This window comes from Perca fluviatilis, chromosome 4 (genome assembly GCF_010015445.1).
Source record: "Perca fluviatilis chromosome 4, GENO_Pfluv_1.0, whole genome shotgun sequence".
NCBI classification, from domain to species: domain Eukaryota; kingdom Metazoa; phylum Chordata; class Actinopteri; order Perciformes; family Percidae; genus Perca; species Perca fluviatilis.
This window is the reverse complement of record NC_053115.1, coordinates 29,910,500-29,937,331: the sequence shown is the minus strand read 5'-3', so window position 1 is coordinate 29,937,331 and position 26,832 is coordinate 29,910,500. Positions and strand designations below refer to the sequence as shown.

At 40.5% G+C, this 26,832-nt stretch overlaps 2 protein-coding genes across 3 annotated transcripts in view; both read left to right on the top strand.

The window, feature by feature from the left end:
- The window catches only part of kctd6a (potassium channel tetramerization domain containing 6a), a 40,512-nt gene extending 31,518 nt beyond the window's left edge, over positions 1-8,994 (top strand). Inside the window, exons 5-6 of the mRNA XM_039797285.1 lie at positions 8,150-8,308; positions 8,460-8,994. Coding sequence (XP_039653219.1) covers positions 8,150-8,308; positions 8,460-8,570 — 270 coding nt within the window. The 3' untranslated portion in view covers positions 8,571-8,994. The remainder of the gene's footprint in view (positions 1-8,149; positions 8,309-8,459) is intronic.
- A 10,890-nt stretch (positions 8,995-19,884) lies between these two features.
- Positions 19,885-26,832, top strand: part of ccdc71 (coiled-coil domain containing 71) — a 33,730-nt gene continuing 26,782 nt past the window's right edge. Inside the window, exon 1 of one of the 2 annotated variants that reach the window (XM_039797284.1) lies at positions 19,885-20,011. Coding sequence is in view for 1 of the 2 variants with exons in the window: in XM_039797283.1 (XP_039653217.1) it covers positions 20,772-20,797 (26 nt within the window). In the remaining variant the exon portion in view is untranslated. Of the gene's footprint in view, positions 20,012-20,473; positions 20,798-26,832 lie in introns of those variants that run through there. The other variant, XM_039797283.1, reaches the window with a different exon arrangement.

Sequence of the window (26,832 nt, the reverse complement as noted above, 5' to 3'; positions counted from 1 at the left end):
AGACATTACAGACATTACAGTTAGACATTACAGACATTACAGGTAGACATTACAGTTAGACATTATAGACATTACATTACACATAGACATGACCGACATTAAAGATATTACAGTTAGACATTACAGACATTACAGCTGGACATTACGTTACAGTTAGGCATTACACTTAGACATTACATACATTGCAGTTAGACCTTACAGACATTGCAGTTAGACATTGCAGTTAGATATTACACACATTACAGTTAGACATTACAGACAATACAGTTAGACATTACAGACATTGCCTTTAGGCATTACAGTTAGACATTACAGTTAGACATTGCAGTTAGACATTACAGACATTGCAGTTACGCATTACAGACATTACATATAGACATGACAGATAGACATTATAGAAATTACAGTTAAACATTACAGACATTACAGTTAGACATTACTGACATTATAGTCAGACATTACAGTTAGACATTACAGACATTGCAGTTAGACATTACAGACATTACAGCTAGACATTACAGTTAGACATCACAGACATTGCAGTTAGACATTACAGACATTGCAGTTAGACATTACAGACATTGCAGTTAGACTTCACAGACATTGCAGTTAGACATTACAGACATTACAGTTAAACATTTCAGACATTACAGTTAGACATTACAGTTAGACATTAGAGACATTGCAGTTAGACATTACAGACCTTACAGTTAGACATTACACTTAGACATGACAGTTAGACATTACAGTTACACATTACATACATTACAGTTAGGCATTACAGTTAGACATCACAGACATTACATTACAGTTAGACATGACTGACATTACAGTTAGACTTTACAGACATTGCAGTTAGACATTACAGATATTACAGTTAAACATTACAGACATTACAGTTAGACATTAGAGACATTGCAGTTAGACATTACATACCTTACAGTTAGGCATTACAGACATTACAGTTAGACATTACAGATATACATTACAGACATTACAGTAAGACATTATAGACATCACAGTTAGACATTACAGACATTGCAGTTAGACATTACAGTTAGACATTACAGACATTGCAGTTAGACATTACAAGCATTGCAGTTAGACATTACAGACATTGCAGTTAGACATTACAGACATTGCAGTTAGACATTACAGACATTACAGTTATACATTACAGACATTACACCTAGACATTACAGTTAGACATCACAGACATTGCAGTTAGACATTACACACATTGCAGTTAGACATTACACACATTGCCGTTAGACAATACAGACATTACAGTTAGACATTACAGACATTACAGTTAGACATTACAGACATTACAGTTAGACATTACACACATTGCCTTTAGACATTACAGTTAGACATTACAGTTAGACATTACAGAAATTGCACTTAGACATTACAGACATTGCAGTTACACATTACAGACATTACATTACACATAGACATGACAGATAGACATTATAGAAATTACAGTTAGACATTACAGACATTACAGTTAGATATTACTGACATTATTGTCAGACATTACAGTTAGACATTACAGACATTAGAGTTAGACATTACAGTTAGACATTACAGTTAGACATTACAGACATTACAGTTAGACATTACATACATTGCAGTTAGACATTACAGACATTGCAGTTGGACATTACAGACATTGCAGTTAGACATTACAGACATTGCAGTTAGACATTAAAGACATTACATTTAGACATTACAGTTAGACATTACAGACATTGCAGTTAGACTTCACAAACATTGTAGTTAGACATTACAGACATTGCAGTTAGACATTACAAACACAGCAGTTAGACATTACAGACATTACAGTTAGACATTACAGACATTACAGCTAGACATTACAGTTAGACATCACAGACATTTCAGTTAGACATTACAGACATTGCAGTTAGACATTACAGACATTGCAGATAGACTTTACAGACATTGCAGTTAGACATTACAGACATTGCAGTTAGACATTACAGACATTGCAGTTAGACATTACAGACATTGCAGTTAGACATTACAGACATTACAGTTAGGCATTACAGACATTACAGTTAGACATTACAGATATACATTACAGACATTACAGTAAGACATTACAGACATTACAGTTAGACATTCCAGACATTGCAGTTAGACATTACAAGCATTGCAGTTAGACATTACAGACATTGCAGTTAGACATTACAGACATTACAGTTAGACATTACAGACATTACAGCTAGACATTGCAGTTAGACATTACAGACATTGCAGTTAGACATTACAGACATTACAGTTAGACATTACAGACATTGCAGTTAGACATTACAGACATTACAGCTAGACATTACAGTTAGACATTACAGACATTACAGTAAGTAATGTAACGCTATGCTTCCACATTTTGCGTAGTATTTATCAACCCTGACACCCATCAGGCAATCAGCGTCTTTCTCCGCCCACTATACCGTAAATTGCGCTGTAGCAAAGCGGTACTTGTGCTATGATATGGCTGAGTGCAGATTGCGATATTCCCACTGCTGATGCTATGACTGTTTGAAATTATCCTGATGCCAATATTTGTAATGTAGGGAGGAGTTTAACAACTGCTGGAATGGGATGTGAACGCTGAGTGGGAGATTCAATTTCATCTTTGATTTCTTCCAGTAACTCTAATATTGCATGGCTGCTTGATCTGTAACGCTAAATGATGTTGTGTTCACTGACAAAGTGTGATTCTTCTGTTAAAAATATTTTCAGCCTCGCCTATGTCTTTGTCTTGCTCAAATTACTGTTGCCATTTCACCAGCGGCATAAAGGTCTACGAGGAAACTCGATTGCAGCTGGTTTAGACGCCTTTTTGAAGGAAATTTCCCCGCAGAATAGAGGCGCTCTTACTAACAGTCTTTGTAAATACCAGGAATATATAATGGCAGCGTTGCGTATCCTCCCACCTTTTGGGTGGAACTCCCCACTTTCCCCACGACCCTCCCACGAACGCATATTGAAAGCGCAACTTGTCTCTTCTCGCTCATGTGGCAGACAATCTGCGATTCTACCCAAGTGCGCCCTGTTTGTAAATATCCCGCATCGGTTACGTCCGTCTTTGCGACCAATTAGCGCCTGGAAACAGGCGCAAACGGCTTGATAAATCTAGCCCAGAATGTCTGAGAGCCTTACTGCAATATATTCCATTATGTTTTTATATTTGGATTGTAATCTATGTTTCCCTTTAGATAAAGATATTTCCAGCATAAATTGTTTCAGAAAAAGGTAAACAAAAATAAGTGCATAAAAATTCACCAGAATGCAGGAAATGAAGTATTTAATGCTAAAAATTTCGGGGGTGGACCCCCAGACCCCCATCATAAGTCACCATGCACACAAATCTGGAAACAAAACACTGGCCTCTAGGTTGCCAGACCAGTTATGATTAGACCAAATGTTGGTGCCATCCAGGGGCGGATCTACCGGGGTGGCATAGGGTGGCAACTGCCACCCTAAAAGAAAGCCTTGCCACCCCTGCTGCCACCCCAGTTGGCAGCAACGAATTATGGTAAAAGTTATGGCCAATTTGACAATTTACGAGCGTGCGTCTCCAATGTCCGACTACAGTGAATGCAGCATAAGATGACGCCAAGGCCGGAGAGAGCCTGTTTTGTTTGGAAAACTGAGTGCGCTAGCGAGGAGCCAGGATTCGGTGATATGGAGACACAGGAGGAAAGAGGTCAAAACGGATTAACTATCTATCCAGAAATGAAATTATAACGAGCATAGATGCGATGCTGATTTTGAGATGATAAAAATCAGGTTGAAGAACGTTATTTTGCCAACTATACAATGTTACTTAGGGTCTGACGTTTGTTCTGTGGGAAGTAGGCTACAAAAGCTAATATTGATACAACGTCTGTCAAGGAAAACATTGTTACTTTGAATCGTACAGAAATGAAGAGGAAAGGTAGCATATTCAGTTTTTGTCTCCAAAGAGAAAGGCGAGAGAAATAGAAAATGAACAAGTGAGCAAGGTAGATGGAGAAGATGTGGTGGAAGGAGAGAGGAAAGAAGTGGAAGGAGAGAGAGAAGAGGTGGAAGGAGAGAGAAAAGAGGTGGAAGGAGAGAGAAAAGGGCAACAGAAACGTGACAGACAGAATACAAGGCCAAGGCGACCAGGGACAGGAGGAGTGGGAGAAGACCACAGCGGTGAAGATATGGAGGGAAAAGCATCACCAAGATAAAGATGAGGAAAGCGAGAGACAAGAGAACGTGCAGGGCTCAGACAGTGAAAGGGAAAGCAGAGTGCCTCCAACCATCTCCAGTCAAGCTGGTCCACACGGTATGGAAATTGTTGATGCATAGTATACTAAGTTAGATATGAATAAGAACAACAAATGACAAAGCTTAAATATGAATAATTAGGGAAAGTTGTCAGTGTCAAAGTTTGATGAGATGGGGAGATGAGTTTTTATATTTTGTGTAGAATGTATTTTAGATCTATTGATCAGGTTAAATATAACAAATAAAAAAAATATATAAATAAAACAAAAAATAAACAAATTAACCTAAAAATACTCTCCCAGGCTAAAATGTTAGTGTGTTAACACAGTGTGATGGTTAGAACTAATCAATGACCGTTCCTAATCTTGTACAAATGCTGCCTGCAACGCTGCCTCTCTGACACAGTCGAAAACAGTTTGCTTCCCCTCTCACACATCTGCCTCTCATCACCTGTGTCTTAACTTAATGCCTTTCCTGTGATAATGGCCCTTACTTCTATCATACTTCTATATCTCCTATTAAGTGAGATCACACTGTACGGTCACTTATTCCTAATATGAACTGTTTCAAATGAAACCCCAAATGCAAGACATTGATTGCATGAGATGAAGTTTGTCTGTATGAGTTTGTAATGGTCGCGGCCTGTGCCCTTTGTAGTGTCTACATTCTATTTCTCATCAAACTGTGATAACTGATTAAATTCAGTAAATATACGTCTGACATATGTTGCCACCCCTCAAAAATTCCTGCCCCCCTCTCGCCACCCCAGAAATATTTTTCTAGATCCGCCCCTGGTGCCATCTAACTTACATGGAAGCTAGAAACTAAAATGAACATACATGCTACTCTATCGCTGACACAGCGCTGTGGAGATCTGGCAATGCAAGGCTAGGGGGTGGGGGTGCATAACTCAATCTTGCCTAGGGCAACCAAAGGGCTAGAACCGGCCCTGATTACAGACATTACATTACACATATACATGAGAGATGGACATTACAGAAATTACAGTTCGACATTACAGACATTACAGTTAGACATTACAGACATTACAGTTAGACATTACAGACATTACAGTTAGACATTACACATAGACGTTACAGTTAGACATTACAGACATTACAGTTAGACATTACTGACATTACAGTTAGACAATACAGACATTACAGTTAGACATTACACATAGACATTACAGTTAGGCATTACAGTTAGACATTAGAGACATTGCAATTAGACATTACAGACCTTACAGTTAGGCATTACAGACATTACAGTTAGACATTACAGATAGACATTACAGACATTACAGTTAGACATTATAGACATTAGTTAGACATTAGAGTTATACATTACAGACATTACAGTTAGACATTACAGACATTACAGTTAGACATTACGTTAAAGTTAGACATTACACATCGACATTACAGACATTACATTACACATAGACATGACAGATAGACATTACAGACATTACAGTTAGGCAATACAGACATTACAGTTAGACATTACACATAGACGTTACGGTTAGACATTACAGACATTACAGTTATACATTACAGACATTACATTACACATAGACATGAGAGATAGACATTACAGAAATTACAGTTAGACATTACATACATTACAGTTAGACATTACAGACATTGCAGTTAGACATTACAGGCATTGTAGTTAGACATTACAGACATTGCAGTTAGACATTACAGACATTACAGTTAGACATTACAGACATTACAGTTAGACATTACAGACATTGCAGTTAGACATTACAGTTAGACATTACAGACATTGCAGTTAGACATTAAATACATTACAGTTAGACATTACAGTTAAACATTACAGACATTGCAGTTAGACATTACAGACATTGCAGTTAGACATTACAGACATTACAGTTAGACATTACAGACATTGCAGTTAGACATTACAGACATTACATTACACGTAGACATGACAGATAGACATTATAGAAATTACAGTTAGACATTACAGACATTACCGTTAGACATTACTTTACAGTTAGACATTACACAGACATTACAGACATTACATTACACATAGACATGACAGATAGACATTACAGACATTACAGTTAGACAATACAGACATTATGGTTAGACATTGACATTACAGTCAGACATTACAGACATTACAGTTAGACATTACGTTAAAGTTAGACATTACACATCAACATTACAGACATTACATTACACATAGACATGACAGACATTACAGACACAGTTATACATTACATACATTACAGTTAGACATTACAGACATTACAGACATTACAGTTAGACATTACAGACATTACAGTTAGACATTACACATAGACGTTACAGTTAGACATTACAGACATTACAGTTAGACATTACTGACATTACAGTTAGACAATACAGACATTACAGTTAGACATTACAGTTAGACATTACAGACATTACAGTTAGATGTTACAGACATTACAGTTAGACATTGCAGGGTATACATTACAGACATCACAGTTAGACATTACATACATTACAGTTAGACATTACAGACATTACAGTTAGACATTGCAGACATTACAGTTAGATATTACATATAGACATTACAGTTAGACATTACAGACATTACAGTTAGACATTGCAGACATTACAGTTGGACATTACAGACATTACAGACATTACATACATTACACATACACATTACAGACATTACATTACACATAGACATTACAGTTAGACATTACAGACATTACCGTTAGACATTACACATAGACATTACAATTAGACATTACAGACATTACAGTTAGACATTACACATAGACATTACAGTTAGACATTACAGACATTACAGTTAGACATTACACATAGACATTACAGTTAGACATTACAGACATTACAGTTAGACATTACACATAGACATTACAGTTAGACATTACAGACATTACAGTTAGACATGACAGTGAGACATTACACATAGACATGACAGTTAGACATGACAGTTAGACATTACACATAGACATGACAGTTAGACATTACAGACATTACAGTCAGACATTTGTTTTCAAGCCATGAGTCTCTCTCTCTCTTTCTCTGCAAAGCAGAGAAAGGGTAGGTAACCTTCCAATCTGGAATCTTGCTCCTTATGAGGTCATAAGGACCAAGATTCCAGATCAGCCCATCTGAGCTTTCATTTTGTCAAAGGCAGAGCAGGATACCCAGGGCTCGGTTTACACCTATCACCATTTTTAGCCACTGGGTGACCATAGGCAGGCTTGGGGAACGCATATTAATGTTGAAAAACCTCATAAAGTGACATTTTCATTCCATGGGATCTTTAAGTAATTTTGTGTAGGTGCAGCGCTGTCCATACTGAAACGGAGCAGAGGAGATAAATAGATAAACAGAACACATAACTTAGTTTGGTTTCTTAGCCTGCTTGCCTTTCGTGGTTGAAAATAGAACTTTTGGCCCTTATTCAATTTCCTCCCATTGTAGCAATCCACAGACAGAAATGGAAACGTGAAGGGACAGTCAACGAGAAAGACGGAGAGAGAGAGAGCTTCTTTTCACGCTCCTCCCCCTGCTGATTTTGACACAGAATTGTTCATGAATTCAAAAAATGTTTATCGCTCCTCTAGTACTACATTATTATGTGAATGTTCTGCTTATTAAATGTATTCCAAAGTAGACTATATATCATGATTTACTGTGAGAAAACAAGCAATTGTATGCCAAATCAGACATTCAGCCCCCTCATATAGCCTTAATAAAATTTGTCTCCTTAGTTTGAATACTAGACTATTCGGGGTCCCCTCTAAACGAAACAAGAAATTAGTTTTTTTTTTAAATAAGTAGTAGGTTCTTTTTTTCTTTTTTAGGTCCATGCATTGTTGGAGTCCATCTCCAGTGGTTTCACAAAGTGGAACAAACACATGATGGACACCAGAGACTACCAGGTGTCCTTCACCTTCGGACCATGTGACCATCAACAGGAAGTCAGCCTGCGTGTCCACCTGCTTGACTTCATCTCCAAAGCTGTATGTGGCTTTTATTTATTGTGTAGAAATGATCCTCCTGCTACAAAACACGTGTCAGATCAGTCGGAGTACTTTAACTTTTGACAAGTCATGGCAAAATTAGCATGTGTGTGGTGATATGACTCCGTTTGTCTGTCTCATTATTTTTCAGGGTTTCACAATACGCAACACACGTGTGCACCACATGAGCGAACGGGCCAATGAGAACACGGTTGAACATCATTGGACGTTCTGCCTACGTGCCCGCAAAGTCGCAAACTGATGGATGAACTGATGGAGACAGATTTGTTGAGAGACAGAAGATGGTCAGGGTGTCTGCAGACAGACAGACAGACAGACAGAGAGACTTATTTGTGGAGGCTTTGTTGTTAGGTGTTAATGTTTTGTATAACATGTGTTGTTTTTGAATCACAAAGAAGTCCTTTTTTTTTGGAAAGTAAAGTCATTTTTGGAAAGTGTTTTCTCAGCACAAGGTGAGGTTACTGAAGGCTAGCACATTAGCTACATGTAGTATATTATGATGAGACGTTTTGGAATCACATGCTCACGTGTAGCTGCAATGTTTGGGTACAAGTTTGTCCACATACTTTTGGCCACATACTGTAAGGTAGCTACATAATGGGCATATCAGCAGTATCACAAATCTGTTGTAGTAATTGCAAATTAAACACTCTGGAAAATTCTGATCTCAAATCTTTTTTTTTTACTCACTCTCAGTTCTCCTTTTGTCGACTATTCTCACAGAAATAAATGGACCAGTTTAAGATTAATTTAAAGGATATCTTCACATTTCTTTTAATATGTCTTAAAACAATAGCCAAGTGCCCTTATGAACATTGACATGTTTTTTCTTGCTGTAATCATTTCACCTGCACAATGATAAAACATGCGACTTGAGCAACAAAAACAACAAGCGAAAACAACTGTTCTTACAGAGCTGAACATGTAAATGACCTGCAGGCGTGAACATGTGCCCAGGACAGACTAAAAACAGCCCATCGTTAAAGAAACGCAAGGAGCTGTGTTGGTGTCGAGGTGTAGCTTCAGCTAAAGGTGTGAAGATGAAATACCAGGAGGTCCAGTTTAAGTTATTCATCATCCTCGAGTTTGAAGACTTACCAGATGGTAAATCACTGCACAGCAAACTGCACAGAATCATGCTGTTCAAAATGTCACATTACAAATGAATCTACTGAGAATGTTGAGCTTGCTCATATTTGATTGGCCAAGCTTAACTTCCTCCTTAATTTTATTACCATAGCCTCTGTGGGTGAGAAGGCACAGCGCTATTGTTCAGAATCACAATCACACCTTTATTTGCCAGGTACACATACAAGGAATTTGACAAAGAAGTTGTTGTAACTTGAGTGTACGTTGTCATATCTGCCTGAAATTTCTCATGATTGACAAGGGTCCAGGCCTGAGGACATCTACAGGCCAAAATTGACTTTTGGTGATAGCGCCTCCCGCTGGCAACAGGAAATCCGCCTTATATGACAAACATCATCCGATTTACATGAAACTTATAATGTGAAGTCTACATGTGATACTGAGCCACCCCAAGGGGGTAAGCTTTGCTTCAGAACTCGAACATCCTATGGCGCCATTTTGATGCTACAAAGTGATCACCTCCCGTTAGCATCCCATTGACTGCCATTCATTTTGACGTCACTTTGACAGCGAATAACTTTACATCTGAAGCGTTTAAAGACTCTATTTGTCCATTGTTTATTTCTAAAGAAACACGACAATGTATAAAAGGCTCCATTACCTTGTACCTCACGTTATAGCTCCGGAGCAGACGTTTTTGTAAAAATAGGCTAACGATTGCGTCACAACCAAGCGACTTGCTGTCTCATAGTAGAGGAATTACCGTATAGTACAGGAGAAGCTCGCAGGCAGTTTGGACTTACATTAGCTGTTTAAGATTAATTACTAATGTTAACTAGCATGTTAGTTAGCAATAATTAGCCTGTGCCTATGTTATCTCCTTACATATACCTACGCTCTCCATCTCTGTAAGATTGGGAATGATTGAGATTTCTCTTGGCACAGCTACCAGAAGACTTATAACTTTCAGACACGTTGCTCACGTCACATTTGCTTTGTCTCTCTCAGTTGGAGGCTGCTCAGTAACGCTCAGCCATCACCGGAAAAGAGCTTCTAATATCCTTCACTGGTCTCCATCCAGAGCAACGGGATCTGTTGGTCCAGTTTATATATGTCAATGAGCCGCCCCCTATACTTTAACTACAACCACTTACTCAGGCCACGCCCCCTTTCATAACATTTGAACCGTTTAAGGTAGAGTCTTGTGTGAGGTGTCATTGAACTCAGCAGAGAGTTTCTTCTTCATTGGTGATGGTTTGACCCGCCCCCTATGCTTTAGCTACACCCCATTTTATAACTAATGACCCATTTGATGTAGACTATTGTGTGAGGTATCACTGAACTCAGCAAAGAGTTCCTTTTTAATTGGTGACGTTTTACCCCGCCCCCTATGCTTAAGCCAAGCCCCCTTTAATAACTAATCACCCGTTTCTTGTACACTATTCTGTGAGGTATCATTGAACTCAACCGAGTTTTCCTTGGTCATGGTTCGGCCCGCCCCCTATGCTTTAGCCGTGCCCTCTTTCACAGCTAATAAATTGTATGTCGTAGAGTCTTGTGTGAAGTATCAATGAACTCAGCAGGGAGTTTCATTTTCATTGGTGATGATTTGCAGTGTCTGAGTGCCGCGCAAATGCACGGTCGCAAGGAGCGCCATCCGCCACTAACCCAGACGCGCGCAGAGGAGCATGGGCCCGTCCAACGCTGCTTTCAGCTTTAATTATATGTATTATTGTGATTTTCCCTAGCCTCACCTACTGCCTTTAGTGTGTGATACGCTGACAGGTGGACAGGATGTTTGCAAAGTGTTGCAGGATGTATTGCTGTCCCATGTTGACTATGATGCTTTTGGAGTGTTTGAAGCAGGAGGGGACTTGACACAGCCCCAGTGATCTGTTAAACATCTGTGTGAAGATCGGGGACAGCTGGTTAGCACAGACCTTTAGGCAGGAGGGAGACACGCCGTCTGGGCTGGGGGCCTTCCTGATCATCTGCTTCTGGAAGAGCTGACACATCCTGAGTGCTGGTAGGGGGTCGTTCGGGAGGGGTGAGGGGGTAGCAGGGGGAGTAGGTGGTTATTTGGCTTTGGGTGGGTGAGGGGTGTGAAAGTGGACTTATCGCACCTGTAGTAAAAAACATACAGGCCATCAGCCAGTTGATGTGTCTCCACATTGTGAGGGGATTGTTCCCTGTGGTTAGTGATGTCCCGCAGGAAACTCCACACTGGCTGGCCCTGTTCAGACCTAGACAGCTCTAAGTACAGGTGTGAATCCTCCAGCAAGACGCATTGAGAAAGCATTGAGATCTGATAGCTCAGAGTCAGAACACTCTTTAGCAGTGTGTGCACAAATCTGTCCACATTGAAGGACCGCCTACTCAACTGAAAGCACAACTATGTACATTCACTGGCTTTGTCCACGACGTTTAAAAATTTCAAAAAGCCCAGAGAGATATATTTCTAGTGTTAAACATTTTTTTGCCTGGAACACGCCAAGGAATACACACATTCTATCTTGTTTCGATTTCTTCCGTGGAGCTCACCGGCTGATTGGTGGATGCCGGACAGATCGGTGAGGCTTCATCACCTAGTTGGTCGTTGGAAGCTGATTAGCAGGTGGAGTCATCGTATGACCATATACACACAAATTAAGGGCTTGGTTAGCTATTTAAAGGTCTTAATATGATTTAAACAGAGTAGTTTGTACAAAGTGTTGTCTGACCACGTATAAAGGCAAAGCTTTTTCTAACTTCTAGATGGGCGAGATGCAATGAATCAGTCAAATGGGGATAATGATTCACGTTTGGTCTCTCCTTGAAGGCAGTCATCGTGTTGCGCTCGGTTGTTCACATGAAAAGTGACACAAATAGTTGTGTGAAGAACGCCAGTGAAAACAAATAGGGTATATTGACAAAAGTGTAGGGTTAAACTTTATGCTGGTCTCCGCTAGTTCTACGGAAGTCAGCTTGTTTTCTTCCGTTCAGTATGTCCACAAAGTGGGATGAAAAGTCTGCTGTCATAGCCTTGTCCTGGCTGCATCCCACTGCCTCGCAGCAGATGCCTCTCTCCCAATAACTCTGTCTTTTGTGTGTCTGTAGTCTTAAGATCATGAATAGCATAGCACACTTTCAGACAGTCTCTCCTTGAAGAAATGTATCTGCTGTTGTTGCATTCACTTGTTCACATGAAAAGTGACGGAAGTAATAGAGTTAGCAGTGAAAAGAGAGAGCTTGAGAGATAATTTTAAACTTTACTTTCACACACACACTTGGCCGATCACTGCGAAAAGTGGATGTGATTGTTGGATTCGGAGATTGTTTCAGACGCTGTTAGATAAGCAGCCAACCACTTATGGTGCGTTCTTTTTGTCCACCGAAGTCGATCTACCAGTCGTTTTCCGGAGTTACGAACCGGAAGTTGCAAAAAGCACACCACCGAAGTCGTATATACGACTCGTCAAGTCGTCTGAACTCAGAGGACCCCGAGTTCACTTTCAAAGATGGCTACGTCGTGCATCACACGTAGTAAACATTGTGGTTATCTACAATTTTAAGCACTTTTGTCGTTGTAACCAAATGAAGAAGTCGTACACATAGCACTGTATACTGCTACCTAGGCATGTCGCTACAGTCTTATTAGGAGTTAAATACCGCCTGATTAGTTATTTTGTAGCTTGTGCAGCTGAAATTGGCTAGAGACGCTCGGTTACTATATTACAACAATGGCTTTAAGCCGAGTCTTGAGCAGAAAACAGAGCAGTAGATTAACGTTAACGTTAATCAAAACATAATTTTCATGTATCAAACTGTGAGATATATTTGTGTAATATGTCAATAACTGGGTGAATACAATCCTAAATGTTACAAAAAATGTTACAAAAATCCATCTTTTCTCCGACTCGTAGTATTGTGTGACAAAAAGAACGCAACAACCCGCGGTTATTCGTTTTTCAACATGGATGTGACGTCACACTCAAGCTACTAGTCGCGATTACAAGACAAAAAGAATGCACCATTAGTTTGAAGCAAACTTGGGCCTTCAGTCGTACTTTCGACTTTTGTCGATTGAAAGGGATGTGGCTTTGTTCACACACTGTTTGGTGTCCTCTACAGTAAAAAAAACTGAGGGTTAATCGGACTCAACAGATACTAGACGTTACAGACCTGTTACCTCACACAAAGCCTAAACAGTGGGAGTTTCGGGCACAACTTTATCTTCTTGTAAAGTTTCTCACAATGAGTAGTCTATATCCTTGACGTTCCACTTCCGGGATTGCTCCGGTGCCGCAGGAAATTCAGCCGGATGCATGTATTTTCTGTTTCCTTCCGCTTTCTTTGTATTGGAATTTTAAATTTGTTGTATTAAATATTGTTGACTGCTCCTCAGATCTCTGCAGGGTAAATCCAGACAGCTAGCTAGACTATCTGTCCAATCTTAGTTTTCTCTGGCACAACTATTTTGCAGCTGCTCTGTGCGGGGTTTAGCGCCGCCCATGACGATTCTGACTGATTTAAAGAAATGCCATTAAACCAAAGCACGTTTTCCTCCCATCCCTGAATGCTATGTGGAGTAGCTAGACCCTCCTTCAGCACGCTTTGCAGGAGGGTCTGGCAAAGCGAGACTACACAATGAGTAGAAGGTGTTGCACAGCAAGGCGCGCTGCAGGCAGTCCACGGGAGTTAAACTAGATTTTAATCAACATTACTTCGAAAGGTGGTAAAGCCTCCTGTTCTTTTTCCTCTACAGAGTCGCATTAGAAAACATACATCAGTTTCATCTCTGTGTCCAGTACACATATAATATATAGTATATAGTTATATAGTTATAAACCCAAGATGTGTTAGCCAGTTCAGCACAAAGACTGGAAGCAAAGGGAAGCTGCTCGCCTAGCTTCATCAAAAGAGAAAAAATAACACCTTCCAATAATTTTTCATTTACAGTCTGGCTAGTCTATATCAACGATATATAAACGATCATTTACGGGACAGTTCCGGTGCCGCCGAAAGTTCCGCCGGATGTCCCTCACTTTCTGCTTTCTTTGAGTTAACTTTAAACTCCAGTTGTCTCGAGCCACATTAACCGGAACCTCTGAGCAGCGTTACAGGCTGAAAATGCTAAGTTTTAAGGAAAATGTTCTCCTCTACTCATATCTACTTTAATTATTAAAGGCTTATGTTTAAAATGTTTATCTAATAAATAAATAGACCTTCTAATCACCGTGCACCATACCATTGTAATATTGCTGCATCTCAAGTTTAGTTAGTTTAAACTAAGGTTCCACCTCTGACTGGGCACATAGACAATCAAGTTTAGGATAATGTAATAAGGGCCATACACCAGGTATAGATGTCATACCTACTCTACGTGATTTGAGGATATCATTGGACCATGGTTGGAAACAATTAATTATGCTACTGATATTGGTGTGTTACACAGTGATCTAAATACAGCTCTGATCACAGTTATTCCTAAACCTGGAAAAGGACCCATTAGAATATGCTAACCATCTGCCATTATCACTGATTAATGCTGACCTCAAGATTTTTTCCCAAGGTTTAAGCCAGTAGACTTTAGATAGTGGTTGGGAAAATAATTAGCCCCCATCAAACCGGCTTTATTTGGAGATACATTTATCAATATGATTCAAACACTGTATGCTAATCCTACAATCCAAGTATGTGGGAGAAGGCTTCTCTGACATAAGTGACATAAAACGTGGAACGAGACAGGGGGACCCTTGTCTCCTTTGATTTTAAATTTATCCTTAGAACCGCTGGCACAATTATTAGAATCTGCCCTCAGATCTCCACTATTTCAATAGGTGGGACATCACATTCAATTTCACTTTATGCGGATGACACATTAATTTGTATAAAAGATGTTCAGAAAACTGTTTCCTGTATTCTGAAAACACTGGAGCAATTTGGGTATCTTTCAGGATACAAGATTAACCGAAATTGAAATCAACACTGGTGCTAATTAATTATAGACAAAAATAAGGTTGCCCTCCCTCCCCAGATTAATGTTTCAAATAAGGTCCTTTATTGGGTTTTAAAGTACTTCCTTATCATCTATAGCTAAAACAAATGACTCTAAAATAGATGAAGATATTAAATGGAATGGTATTAAGTCCTAGCTCGTATATCGGTTGTTAAAATGAACATATTATAAAACATATATATAAATTTCGTTACTTCAATGATGCCTCTAGCACCTCTAATAGGTAGTGACAAAAACAAGATACTTTACTAAGATTATGTATTCGGAATGGAAAGCGACCCAGTATAAAATTGTCAGCTCTTTCATACAAAACATCAGATGGGCATGTCCTAATTTTAAACTCTTATCATTGGGCATTTGTATTGACAAGTATCAGCTATTGGGTGAATGAAGATAAAACTTTGTCTTGGAAGAATATGGAATAAGAATTAATGGCACCAGTAAGATTAAAGGATTTCCTCCTTATAGGTTCTACCAAAAGTTTGCCTGTATTATGGTCCAATTTTAACTTATATGTTTAAAGTATTTAGAGCGGCAGGAAAATTGCTAAACATTAAGAATGTATGGTGTCTTCTCCATTATGGAACAATAATCAACTTTAACTGGGGGGAAACCATTTATTAACAAAGCTTTTACTTTAGAATAAGTTCTGTCTGGAAAGCCTATGGAGTTCCCTGGGGGTCCAATTTAAAAGAACATCCTATTCTGAGCTGGATGCAGAGTGCTCCTAAATGATTACTGTCATATAATTCATTTATTTTAATTCTCAGAGATATATGCCTACATAAGGCATTAAAGCTTGGGATAGGGAAATGTCTGAATTGGGAAGAGAATTGGACTGGGATACAATTTGGAGTGTCCAGGAGTATTTGATTTTTGGGAAAGGTTATTAGAACACTTACAGAGTTAACAGGGGTGCCACTACCAATGGAACCTACTATTGATCTTCGAAATGATGACTCACCTTTCTCTAACGGAAATAAACCTTGCAAAGTCTGGCTAACAGGCTTGACTGCAGACAAAAAGATTGTAGTCCACCGTTGGAAACCTCATGATATTTCAAGTAGCCTACTCACTGGCTTCTGAGTTTTTTGGACATTTCTTACCTGGAGCTATCTTCAGCACGAGTCAACGATGTATTACCAAATCCAATTTCAATTATGACAGATTTGAAATCTAAATTAAAAGATGGTCTAACTAGATAAGAATGATATCCTTCAGTAGATATTATCATGGTGGTTGATAAAGGGGAGAGGAGCTGGGGAAATAAGGAAGAAGGGAGGGATGGGGGTAGTGTAAGGAATGAGGCTAGAGGGAGAGGATAAATCAAAATGCTTTTTGCAACCTGTATTGTATTCAGATTTGAATTGTAAAATGATGATGTTGCAATAAAAAAAATCTATGATAAAAAAGTTTAAGATAATGTGGTGGCACCTGAGGTGGCCAATTAGATGCCAGCCAGCTAGCCGCTATATTGGTGGGCTATTGTTGTTGCCTAATGCTAGCATTTTCCTGGGGAACTAGCATGTTACCAGTTTGCTTCGTCAACTAGACCTACAAAATTATTAATTATTATATGATCATTAATTATGAAAAAATTCTTTATACAAAAAATATTTTCAGACCAGATTAGAGGAGCATAATATGTTTGGGAGAATCATTGTTTACATCCCAAACTCTTGTTTTCAAATGAAAGACTGCATCATTTTCATCTAAAAGAATTGCCCATGGGGTAGCATTAAACAAGTCATTTCCTGCATTATTATGCGGTAATTTATGTTGAAAATGTCTTTACTTATGCAAAGGAAAACAATGAATGCAGTAGGTGACAATTAATATATATATATATATATATATATATATATATATATATATATATATATATATATATATATATATATATATATATAAAATTGTCAACTATATAAACATATATATATATACTGTATATATAATGTAGTAAGGCTCTCTGACATTGCTTTCAAATGTTTATGTTATCACTGCTGAGTCAACACACATGTAGACATGATTTACTCTTCCCTCCCTCTTTGTCTTTCGTTTGTTGAAGTAACCTTTTTAAATGTGCCTGTTCAGATTTGGCAACTCTCAACAAGCCAGAACCTGTTTTGGTGCTGGCTGCCGTTATGCCAGGCAGTCATCTCTTAGCCAGGATAGAACAGTGTCTACAACGCATAATCTGGCCCAGATTTGGCAGCCATCAGTGGGCCAGAACCCGTTTTGGTGCTGGCTGCCGTTTCGTCCGGCAAATTAAATGGGGCAAAGCTGGCTCACATTTGGCCTCATGTAGCCGTAACACAGCCAAGTCAACCAACCACCAACCAGTCCGATGGGTGTGTTGGCATCTGTGTAGATACTGATCTGAAGTCAGTTTGGTAGGATTTGCGTATACACAAATACATTGTTTTATTTAAATGATGGTTTTTATATTTATACATATTTTTTGCATGCAAAATATGTCTACTTTATCCAACCTGCGGACAAAAATCATCCTGCGAAAACACTTAAAAAGTAGCCCAATTATGCGTTACAACCGTGGACCTAGGGCATGTTCAAAAAGCAAACTGTAAAATGAAATAGTGGTGCGTTGAACACCCTGTTGTGTGCGCAAGTGCACTGCCTTTTTATTATAACGTGTTTACATACATGTCGCTTTTGATTGAGCAACACCTCTGACAGACCCACTAACTGAGAGACAACGTACCTCAAAGCTCATTGGACGCCATTTACACCGTTCTGAGCAAACATGTCGTTGCACCCAGAAACCATAGCAAAACAGTGAACACTGTTTGAGATTGAACGTGCCCCTGGCAACTAAGGCTATGTTTAGACGGAAACGATCTGAAGAGAAAACGCAAAAGTGGCGTTGCGTTCTCACTTTTTATTCCGCGTTTAGACGAGCGTTATGGGGGTGAAATCTGCATGCATATGGTGATGCAAAAGTGTGTGAAATGCGATCCACCAAGTCCGCACGCCTGCGTAGAACCTTCCTTCTACTTGTCTCCCTCTCCACCTCCTCCTCTCTCCCTCTCCACTCCCTAGTAGCGCGAAGCGGACAACAAAAGCTGACAATTTTGTCTGGACAGACGAGGAGGTGGAGTTATTGCTCCATACAATGCACACACACACACACACCTTGCACAGTGCGTTTTTACCGGGAACACGACGGTGGAGCGTTTTTAAGATTTCCACTCTGGAGGGTGGTTTCCCTTTTTTGCGTTTTTAAGCCCCAAAAATGCCGTCGCCGTCTAAACGAAAGGCACATCTGATCAAATATTTTGTCGTTTTCACCCGCGGGCGTATTCGTGTAAACAGGGCCTCAGCAGAAGCCATGAACGTGTGCTGCAAGGTTAAGATGGTCCACTAAAGGGGTGTTTTGAAATCATATATATATATATATATAGGTAAGAAGGATATATACATGTTTTGAGTCCCCTGAATGGTTATTTTTACCTCTTTTGGGGAGTGGGTTTTCTTTCATATTTTTTCAGGTCTTCTAAATATTGGGGAGGGACGTATCCCTTGAATCCCCAAAAAAAATAAACAAACTAATCTACGTTTATGCTTAGGAACATATAATCTGAGTGAAAATTGCTATGTTATACTAGCTGTAGGCTACAAAAAATAATTGTAGCTATACCAATATATCAACTATAATCAGTAGTGGTGGAAGAAATATTCAGATCTTGTACTCAAGTAGAAGTAGCAATACCTTAAGCATAGAAATACTCTTGTTACAAGTAAATGTCCTACACTCAAAACTTTACTTAAGTAACAGTACAAAAGCATTTGCATCAAAATATACTTCAAGTACCAAAAGTAAAAGTAGGCTACTCATTATGCAGAATGGCCCATTTCAGCATCATAAACATATTACTGGATTATAATTATTGATGAATTAATTTGCACATCTCTTTAATGTTGCAGCTGTTAAAAGTGGTTTTAATTGTCTAATATAGGGCTACTGCTGGGTAGTTTAACCTAAAATAATCATAATGTATTGGTTGATTTAGATTGTGTATTAACAATCAAAATCGGCAGAGTAACTAGCAGCCTAACTATGCTGTCAAATAAATGTAGTTGAGTACAGTACTTAAGGAAATGTAGCTAAGTAGGCTACATTCCACCACTGATAATCTCTAAGGTCACCAAGATGGCTGGTTGGTTGGTTGTTGGAGCGAAGAATTTTAGTCACAAACACAAAAATAGGCATAAACCCCGCCCATCCGTGACGTCATAACGTACTTAGGTTTCTTGCTTGAGAGGGCCACTGTTCAAATTAATACTGTGATGTGAAATGCCGTAAAATATATTTTGATTCTCTTGGGATTTATTGTGGATTTTGTTTCAGAAGGGATTTTTCTGGTTGGACCTAAGCATATTTTTCAGTCACTTGTGCCCGTTCCCCACCCCCACCCCTCGGCGGGGTTAACAGAGCCCGCCCCCTCTCCTCTCTCCCCGGCTGCCTCCGCCTCTCTTCCCTGGTCTGTCATCCACACCGCTGTTGTTGCAGCCATTTTACTGTGAAGCGTCGGCACAGCGGCGACCGGAGGATGCCGAAACAGCGCCGTTAAAAGGTAATTCCGCTTTTTTGTGGAGCGCTTTCATTCACGTTGGTTACCTTAACGTTTCCGACTCAGCAAATACGTCGGATAATGTCTGGCGAGCTGAGGGGCCATGCCGGTGCTGGCTGGAGGGTCTGTGGGTGCCTCTATAACTAGTAGCTGCTCAGACAGAGGAAAGATTGCTGGGAGAGTGTTTGGCGAGGAAGGCTTGTCGCTGGCAGTTTACAAGTCTGTGTGAAAAATGGCGACGTCTTTCATAAAAATCACTAAAAGTTGTAAATTAGGCTTTATGCAGCGGTTACATTAATGTGTATCTGGCTATAGTTTAGGTGTTCTGGAGCGCAGTGTTCTACAAATTAAATGAGTCTTGTTGGCGCGTTCGTTAGGGGGGCGCTCGAGAGCTATAGTACGACGTAGGTTTGCGCACGTTTTTGTAGCTTAGCCCTTATTGGCTAGTTTGTTTATTTTAGTATTTTATGTAATTAAAAAGAAAATTGTGACACCAGTAGGCTATAGGTTTCTTTGTTCTTAGAAATCAAGTAAACCGTCTGTTTTTGGTTAGTTTTGTTGACCTGTAATCTCCATGGATGTATAATAATAACTGCATACCTATCTCAAAATGGTGCCTGTTTAGTCCAACGGAGTTGCTGGCATGGCTCACACGGCAAAAAAGTTTCCAAGCTTCCGGGTTTACTTTTGTGATATGCGGCCCACTGAATATGCACAATAGTTTCTCTCCCGCTGGCCCCGTCCGCAAGTTCCTGCTCAGCCTATGGACTTTTTATTGTGGAACTCGAGGTAAGTTTTTCAAATCCAAAACGTCTGTGGAATTATTTTTTGTATATAATGGAGTCATAATCAACCTTTTTTGCAGTCCGAAGTGTCCCAGCATGAGTTTTACAACGTCTCCGTTACAAGGGTGGCCTATGGGGAGAAACCTTTTTGCCGATTTTACGTTGCAATACCACGAGTGCCCACTGGAAAAAAGGCTGCATGGCTGAGCGCACCTCCTGGTGGCCTGGTATTTTCCAGACCTTTTTAAGAGAATCAAAAATGGAAGTTATTGTGGATAAATGTCAGATAGCAAGCTAGCTAGCTCGGGGTGCTTTTCCCATCTCTTCAACTCTTTATTAAATTAAATGATGTACAAGCCTGACAGTAAAATGGTGGTTTAGTACAGGGAAGATTGAAAGAAGCTTACTGTGACTACTGATTAGAGCTCGCATAGTCTCGCATTGCGAGACCTCCACAGTAGGGTCTGGCTTCACCACACACATACATTCCAGGATTGGAGAAAGAGACGCCTTGGGTAGTTTGCATTACTTTAAACCAGTCACAATCTAGCTTAGCTCCAGACGCAGTGATGGTGGCTCTGCCTTTGAGAAAATGAAAGCTCAGATGGGCTGATCTGGAATCTCCTCCTTATGAGGTCATAAGGAGCAAGGTTACCTCCCCTTTCTCTGCTTTGCCCAGAGAGAGAGAGAGAGAGAGAGAGAGAGAAGTGGCAGTTGGTCAAGGCCACACCCCTCCCCCCTCCTCAATACAGACACAGAAATGGCACATCCTAAGGAAAGCTCATTGTGGGACTGGCTCTAGTGGCTGTAATTCTGCACCAAGGCTGGATTTCAGCAAAGAGACTTCAGATACAGTATTAGGGGACCACTAAAGTCTATATAAAAGCATCCAAAGAGCACCATGTCATGGGACCTTTAAATCAAACAGCCTCCTTGCTGCTGTAATCTGAGAGACAGTAACTCAAACATAGGTCCACGTTACACAGCCATTGCGAGCACTCCAATAATAATCATATACAATATTACGGGAGTACATGTGAGCACAATAATACCGTTGTGAGTGTTTGCATGCAGCTAGCTGACTTTTATGCTAATGTAACCTAAGCACATTACAACTGATAAACGTGAAAATAAACTTAACACACCCAAATGCATATCTAAATATATTCATACCAGTCTACTCAAATGTTTATAAATGCACACATGAATGCATGACTCTAACTGTACGTACACACCGCCGCTGACTTGAGCTGCAAAGAAGCTCTGGCCACCCTGTCAAGGACGCTTGTCAAAAAGTACGGGGCCGCTCTGACGTGGCAGCATTCTTCAATCGTGTTCAACACATGATTGAAGAAAAAGCACAAGCAGCCACTGCACGGCGAATATATTGACACTAGAAACCTTTTTATATATGACCTATATAATGACAGAATTTGTATTGTTTGTTGGTCGCAGCGGTGTCTGTTAGCAGTTAGTTCACTCGTTAGCCGTTGAACCGCAGCAGAATGCAGGCAAAGCGAGCAGCCGCCAGCTGTTGACCTGTGCAGGACTTCACTGCGAGTGGACTGTTTAGAGACGAGGTGACCGGCAGGTAACGTTAACTGGTCCCTATACTATAAATGATGGGGAACCCAGCAACGGCGATTATGAGCTTTTCCTTCATTTTCACGGAACTAATGTTTTTGTAGGAACAAAAGTTTACATCGTATGTTTCTCCAGAATCAGCCAGCGCGAAGGACGTCTATATTCCGATTAGTTGCTGGCGTTTGCCGCTGAACCGCGTCATAGCTCATTACCATAAAGTTGACCAAAGTTCAACTTTCTGATTGACGCTCTGGTCGCTCAAAACGCGACCTCGACAGATTTGCCGCTCCTTGCAGCTGAGAGAAGCCAGCTTCCATTAAAAATGAATGGCTTCCGGTAACTTTAGAAGCTCAAGTCGGTGGCGGTGTGTACGTACAGTTAGACCGCAGTTAGTACATTTTATGATATCCACCATGTATTTCTCTAACTCCAAAAATGAAACCTTGAGTCAGCACATGTATTTTCTACAAAACAAAACAAAGGCACTGATTGGCTGATCCCTGCCACCCCGAACATGAATCAATCAATCGCATTTTATTTAAAGTGTAAAATCAACATTCACCATGGTCTCAGTGCACTTTAAAATTAAAGGAACGCAGAAATAACAGACAGCAACAAAACAATTGAACAAGCAATGAACAGCTTTAAAGGAGAACTCCGGGCAATTTTTACGTTAATCTTGATCGCTATATACGTACGTGAGTACTGTCAATAGCAAAAAAAAAACAAGCCGAATCTGTGCTAGCAACATGGAGCTGCTGAAGCTAATGCCCAGAGCTTACTTTGTTAAAATGGCAGTTTTGGGGGCATAAGATAAATAGTGCCTTTGTGCCTCTTAACAGACACAAAATGCAATTAAAATGTCTGTGCAACACGAACAGGGCTCTTACCTGATAACAAGATGTGTTTTCAACTCAAACATCCTGCCGCTAGCTGATAGCTGCCATCCAGGAATGTGTTCAGCCAGGCTTCTGTGGTAATCATCACGCAGCCGTTCCGTGTGTATTTGTAGCTCATCTATTGTGTGTGACATGGATCTGGCGTTGGTGAGTAGGAGTCTTTGCAGTGGCGAACTGTGTGGTAGTTTCCTTAGCCAGGCTAGCAGGCCCGTCCGGCACCCTCGCCTCTGCTTCCTCGCCTCCCGCAGCCGACAACAATTCAATTAGCGCCCGCTGGTCTGGTGGATGTCCTCCGGAGGACAAGTCATGCCTTCGCGGCAAAAATAGGTAATTTAGCACTGTAGTGGTTATGACCATATCAGTGACTATGTAACTATATGGAAACGGGCCAAATTATGTCTGATCCTTGTAAAGTAATAGTGTTACAGAAGGCTAGCTCTAGTCTCTTGCTGAAGTACCGTGGGAATTCAGTTGTAGCAGGAAAAGGCAAACGGCAGTGTGCAGATCTGACCGTAGTGTATGAAGAGAGTGGAGGTGTTCACAAGGGAAGAAGCTTTGAGTAAGAAAAACGAAGGCATGACTTTTCCACCAGACCAGCGGGCGCTCATTGGATTGTCGGCCGCTGGAGGTAAGATAATATTAGAGATTTCAATCTGATCTGTCTGGCCAGTCCACTCTCGTCCACCGTGCTGTTTACACAAACGCTGCTCTACTCTAAATAGCGAATTTTGACAAACGAGCTAAAACAAAAGCTGTCGGTGTTTAGTCTGTTTATCTTAGTTTTCTCAAATCTTGAAATTTGGACAAATTCTTGTAAACTTAACTGCTGGCTAAACTAACCATCCTCTGCTGGAGCATTTATGGATGTATTATAAGACCAAAACCAACCAATGTGGCTACTTAATATGCACGTGAATGACGCAATTTTTATGTTCACTTCTTCATTCTTGATGATGATGCTGGTTGTATTCTGGCCCTCATGACCCCTGACCTAGGACTAGGTATAAATTAAGTAAATTTGCACAATTATATGGTATGAGGCCTAGGCCCAATTTGTTAGGAATACCAGTTGTACCATAAAATAGGATGAGAAATAGTTTAATAAAAAAAAAAAAAAATCCTAAAGAAAACACTGATGTCAACTGAGTGAGCTTCTAACTAGGGCTGTGACGGTATAGTATTTTTTTTTATCGCGGTGACGAAGCAACATATCACCGCGGTATGGCGGTTAACCGCAACCCCATTACAAGAGTAGCGTAAATTAGAGCGAGAATGGCAGGGGGCCTTAAGTGATTGACGTCAGTGCCCGTGTGGAGAGCAAGCGGTAACGGAGAGCAGCGTATGAGTGCTGCTGTGAGGAAAAGCGAGAGGAAAAAGAGATAGCAAAGATGATGTAAAGTAAACAATGAAACAACAAGCTTGAGCTTCTCAAGACACAGTGGCTTTATCTGTTGTCAATACCGCCGGTAAAGTGAATGGCCGTTACCCCCCGATAAACATCGGCTTAAAGGAGAATTCCGGCCAATTTTTTACGTTAATCTTGATCGCTATAGCTACGCGAGTACTTTCGATAGAAAAAACCCCGACCCGAATCAGTGCAGGTAACACTGAGAAGCTGCAGCTACGTACTACAAGCGTCCCCTGAGCTAAAACGGCAGTGCTCGGGGCAAGTTTTAGAGTCACTTTGTGCCTCTTAACAGACACAAAATGCAATTAATATGTATGTGCCACATGAACAGGGCCCTTACGTGTCAACAAGATGCGTTTTCAACTCAGACATTGTTTAAATTCACCTACCCTGGTCCCTGTCTCGATCCTGCCAATAGCTAGCTTGCCCTGATAGCCGTTAGCTGCTAGCTGCCGTCCGGTGAGTGTATTCAGACAGGCTTCTGTGATAATCATCCCAATAACAATCCACGGAGCGGTGGTGGTGTGGCTATGTCCTCCAGAGGACAGGTCATGTCATGTCTTGAAGTGTATTCCCCCCTAAAAAAAACAGTAGTGCGGTAGCTAGTAGCTGTTAGCTGCTAGCTGCCCTCTGGTGAGTGTGTACAGCCAGATACCTGTTAGCCGTTAGCTGCTAGCTGCCGTCCGGTGAGTGTATTCAGCCAGGCATCTGTGATAATCATCCCAATAAAAATCCACGGAGCGCCCGGTGGTGTGGCTATGTCTCCCAGTTACTGAAGGCTAGCTTTAGCTTGTGCTTGGAGCAGCAAGTTCATCTGCCTGTTTCCCCTCTGTCAGTCTCGTTCTTTCCAACTCTTGTGAGTTGTGCTAGTTCTTCGTCTGTATACTCGGGTTCGAATAAATAAGGACGACCATCAAACTCAAAAGGATCTTCCGTGTGTTGTAGCTATATCTGCTATATTCTTCATACTCCAAGCTTCTTCCCTTATAAACAACTCCGCTTTTCACTCTTCACACACTACGCTCCAATCTGCACACTACAGTTTACCTTTTTCTGCTACAACTGAATTCCCAGGAGACAGCGCGATGCAACAGCTAAGCTTCAGTAACGCTATTACTGTGCAAGCCACAGACATCGTTTATCCCGTTTCCATGTAGTTACATAGTCACTGATATGGTCATAACCACTACAGTGCTCAATTACCTATTTTGAGGGGGAAATAATCTAAACCTTTCGCTGCGAAGGCATGATCTATCCTATGCAGGACATCCACCAGCCCACCGGGCACTCCGTGCGTAGCATAGTGTTTCCATTTCAGCTCAGTGTGAGAGTCTTTACTGTGTTTTGCTGTCATTTATGGCCACTCTGCTTTCTCTCATCTCCGTTGATCTATTCCACAGACAGTTCAGAAAGCTCTATTGTCAATAAAGTAAAAAGAAAAAAAAAAGATTTGCCGACAATACCAAGGAAAGACGCTCCGCAGCATAGCGGTCTTAGCAGCTGAGCAGACAGAGTGCTCTAAGATAACCAATAAAAGCTGCTCTGTTTAAGCTAAAAAAACGTGCATGCAGGCTGAGATTCAACCGTTCAGTTTTGTCAGGATTAAGCTATAAGCAGAAGGAAACTCCGCTAGCTGCTAGGTTAATGTGCACTGGTAAACACTGCAGCGTTAACGTTAATGTGTCCACGTCCACCTCAGCTCAATGGACTGTCCATCCTCATGTGCAAAGCTGAAGTGACGGGCAACTTGCGTTTTTTTTTTTTCTCCATAAACTCTACACAATGATTATTGGTTTCATTATGTCATATCACACAATATCTGTTCTCCTGTAAGTTACGCGAGCTAAAGGTAAAAAAAAAATAAAAAATGCGGTGATGACGTCATGACCGCGGTAGTGGCACGTCACCGCCGGTATTGCGGTGATGCGGTTATCATCACAGCCCTACTTCTAACTTGTAGTGGGAGGCTAGATAGATTCTCATTCGTATCACGAAGGACCATGCATTTGTGGGATGAGCAGCAGTGCTGAGTGCGTGGGTTGCGCCTATGAAAAATTTGCCAAATCTTCTCTGCCAATGCCAAACAGCTTATTCTGCCATTGACTCGTTTGGTGGATTGGATGATTGAAGTTTGAAGAAACAAGACAT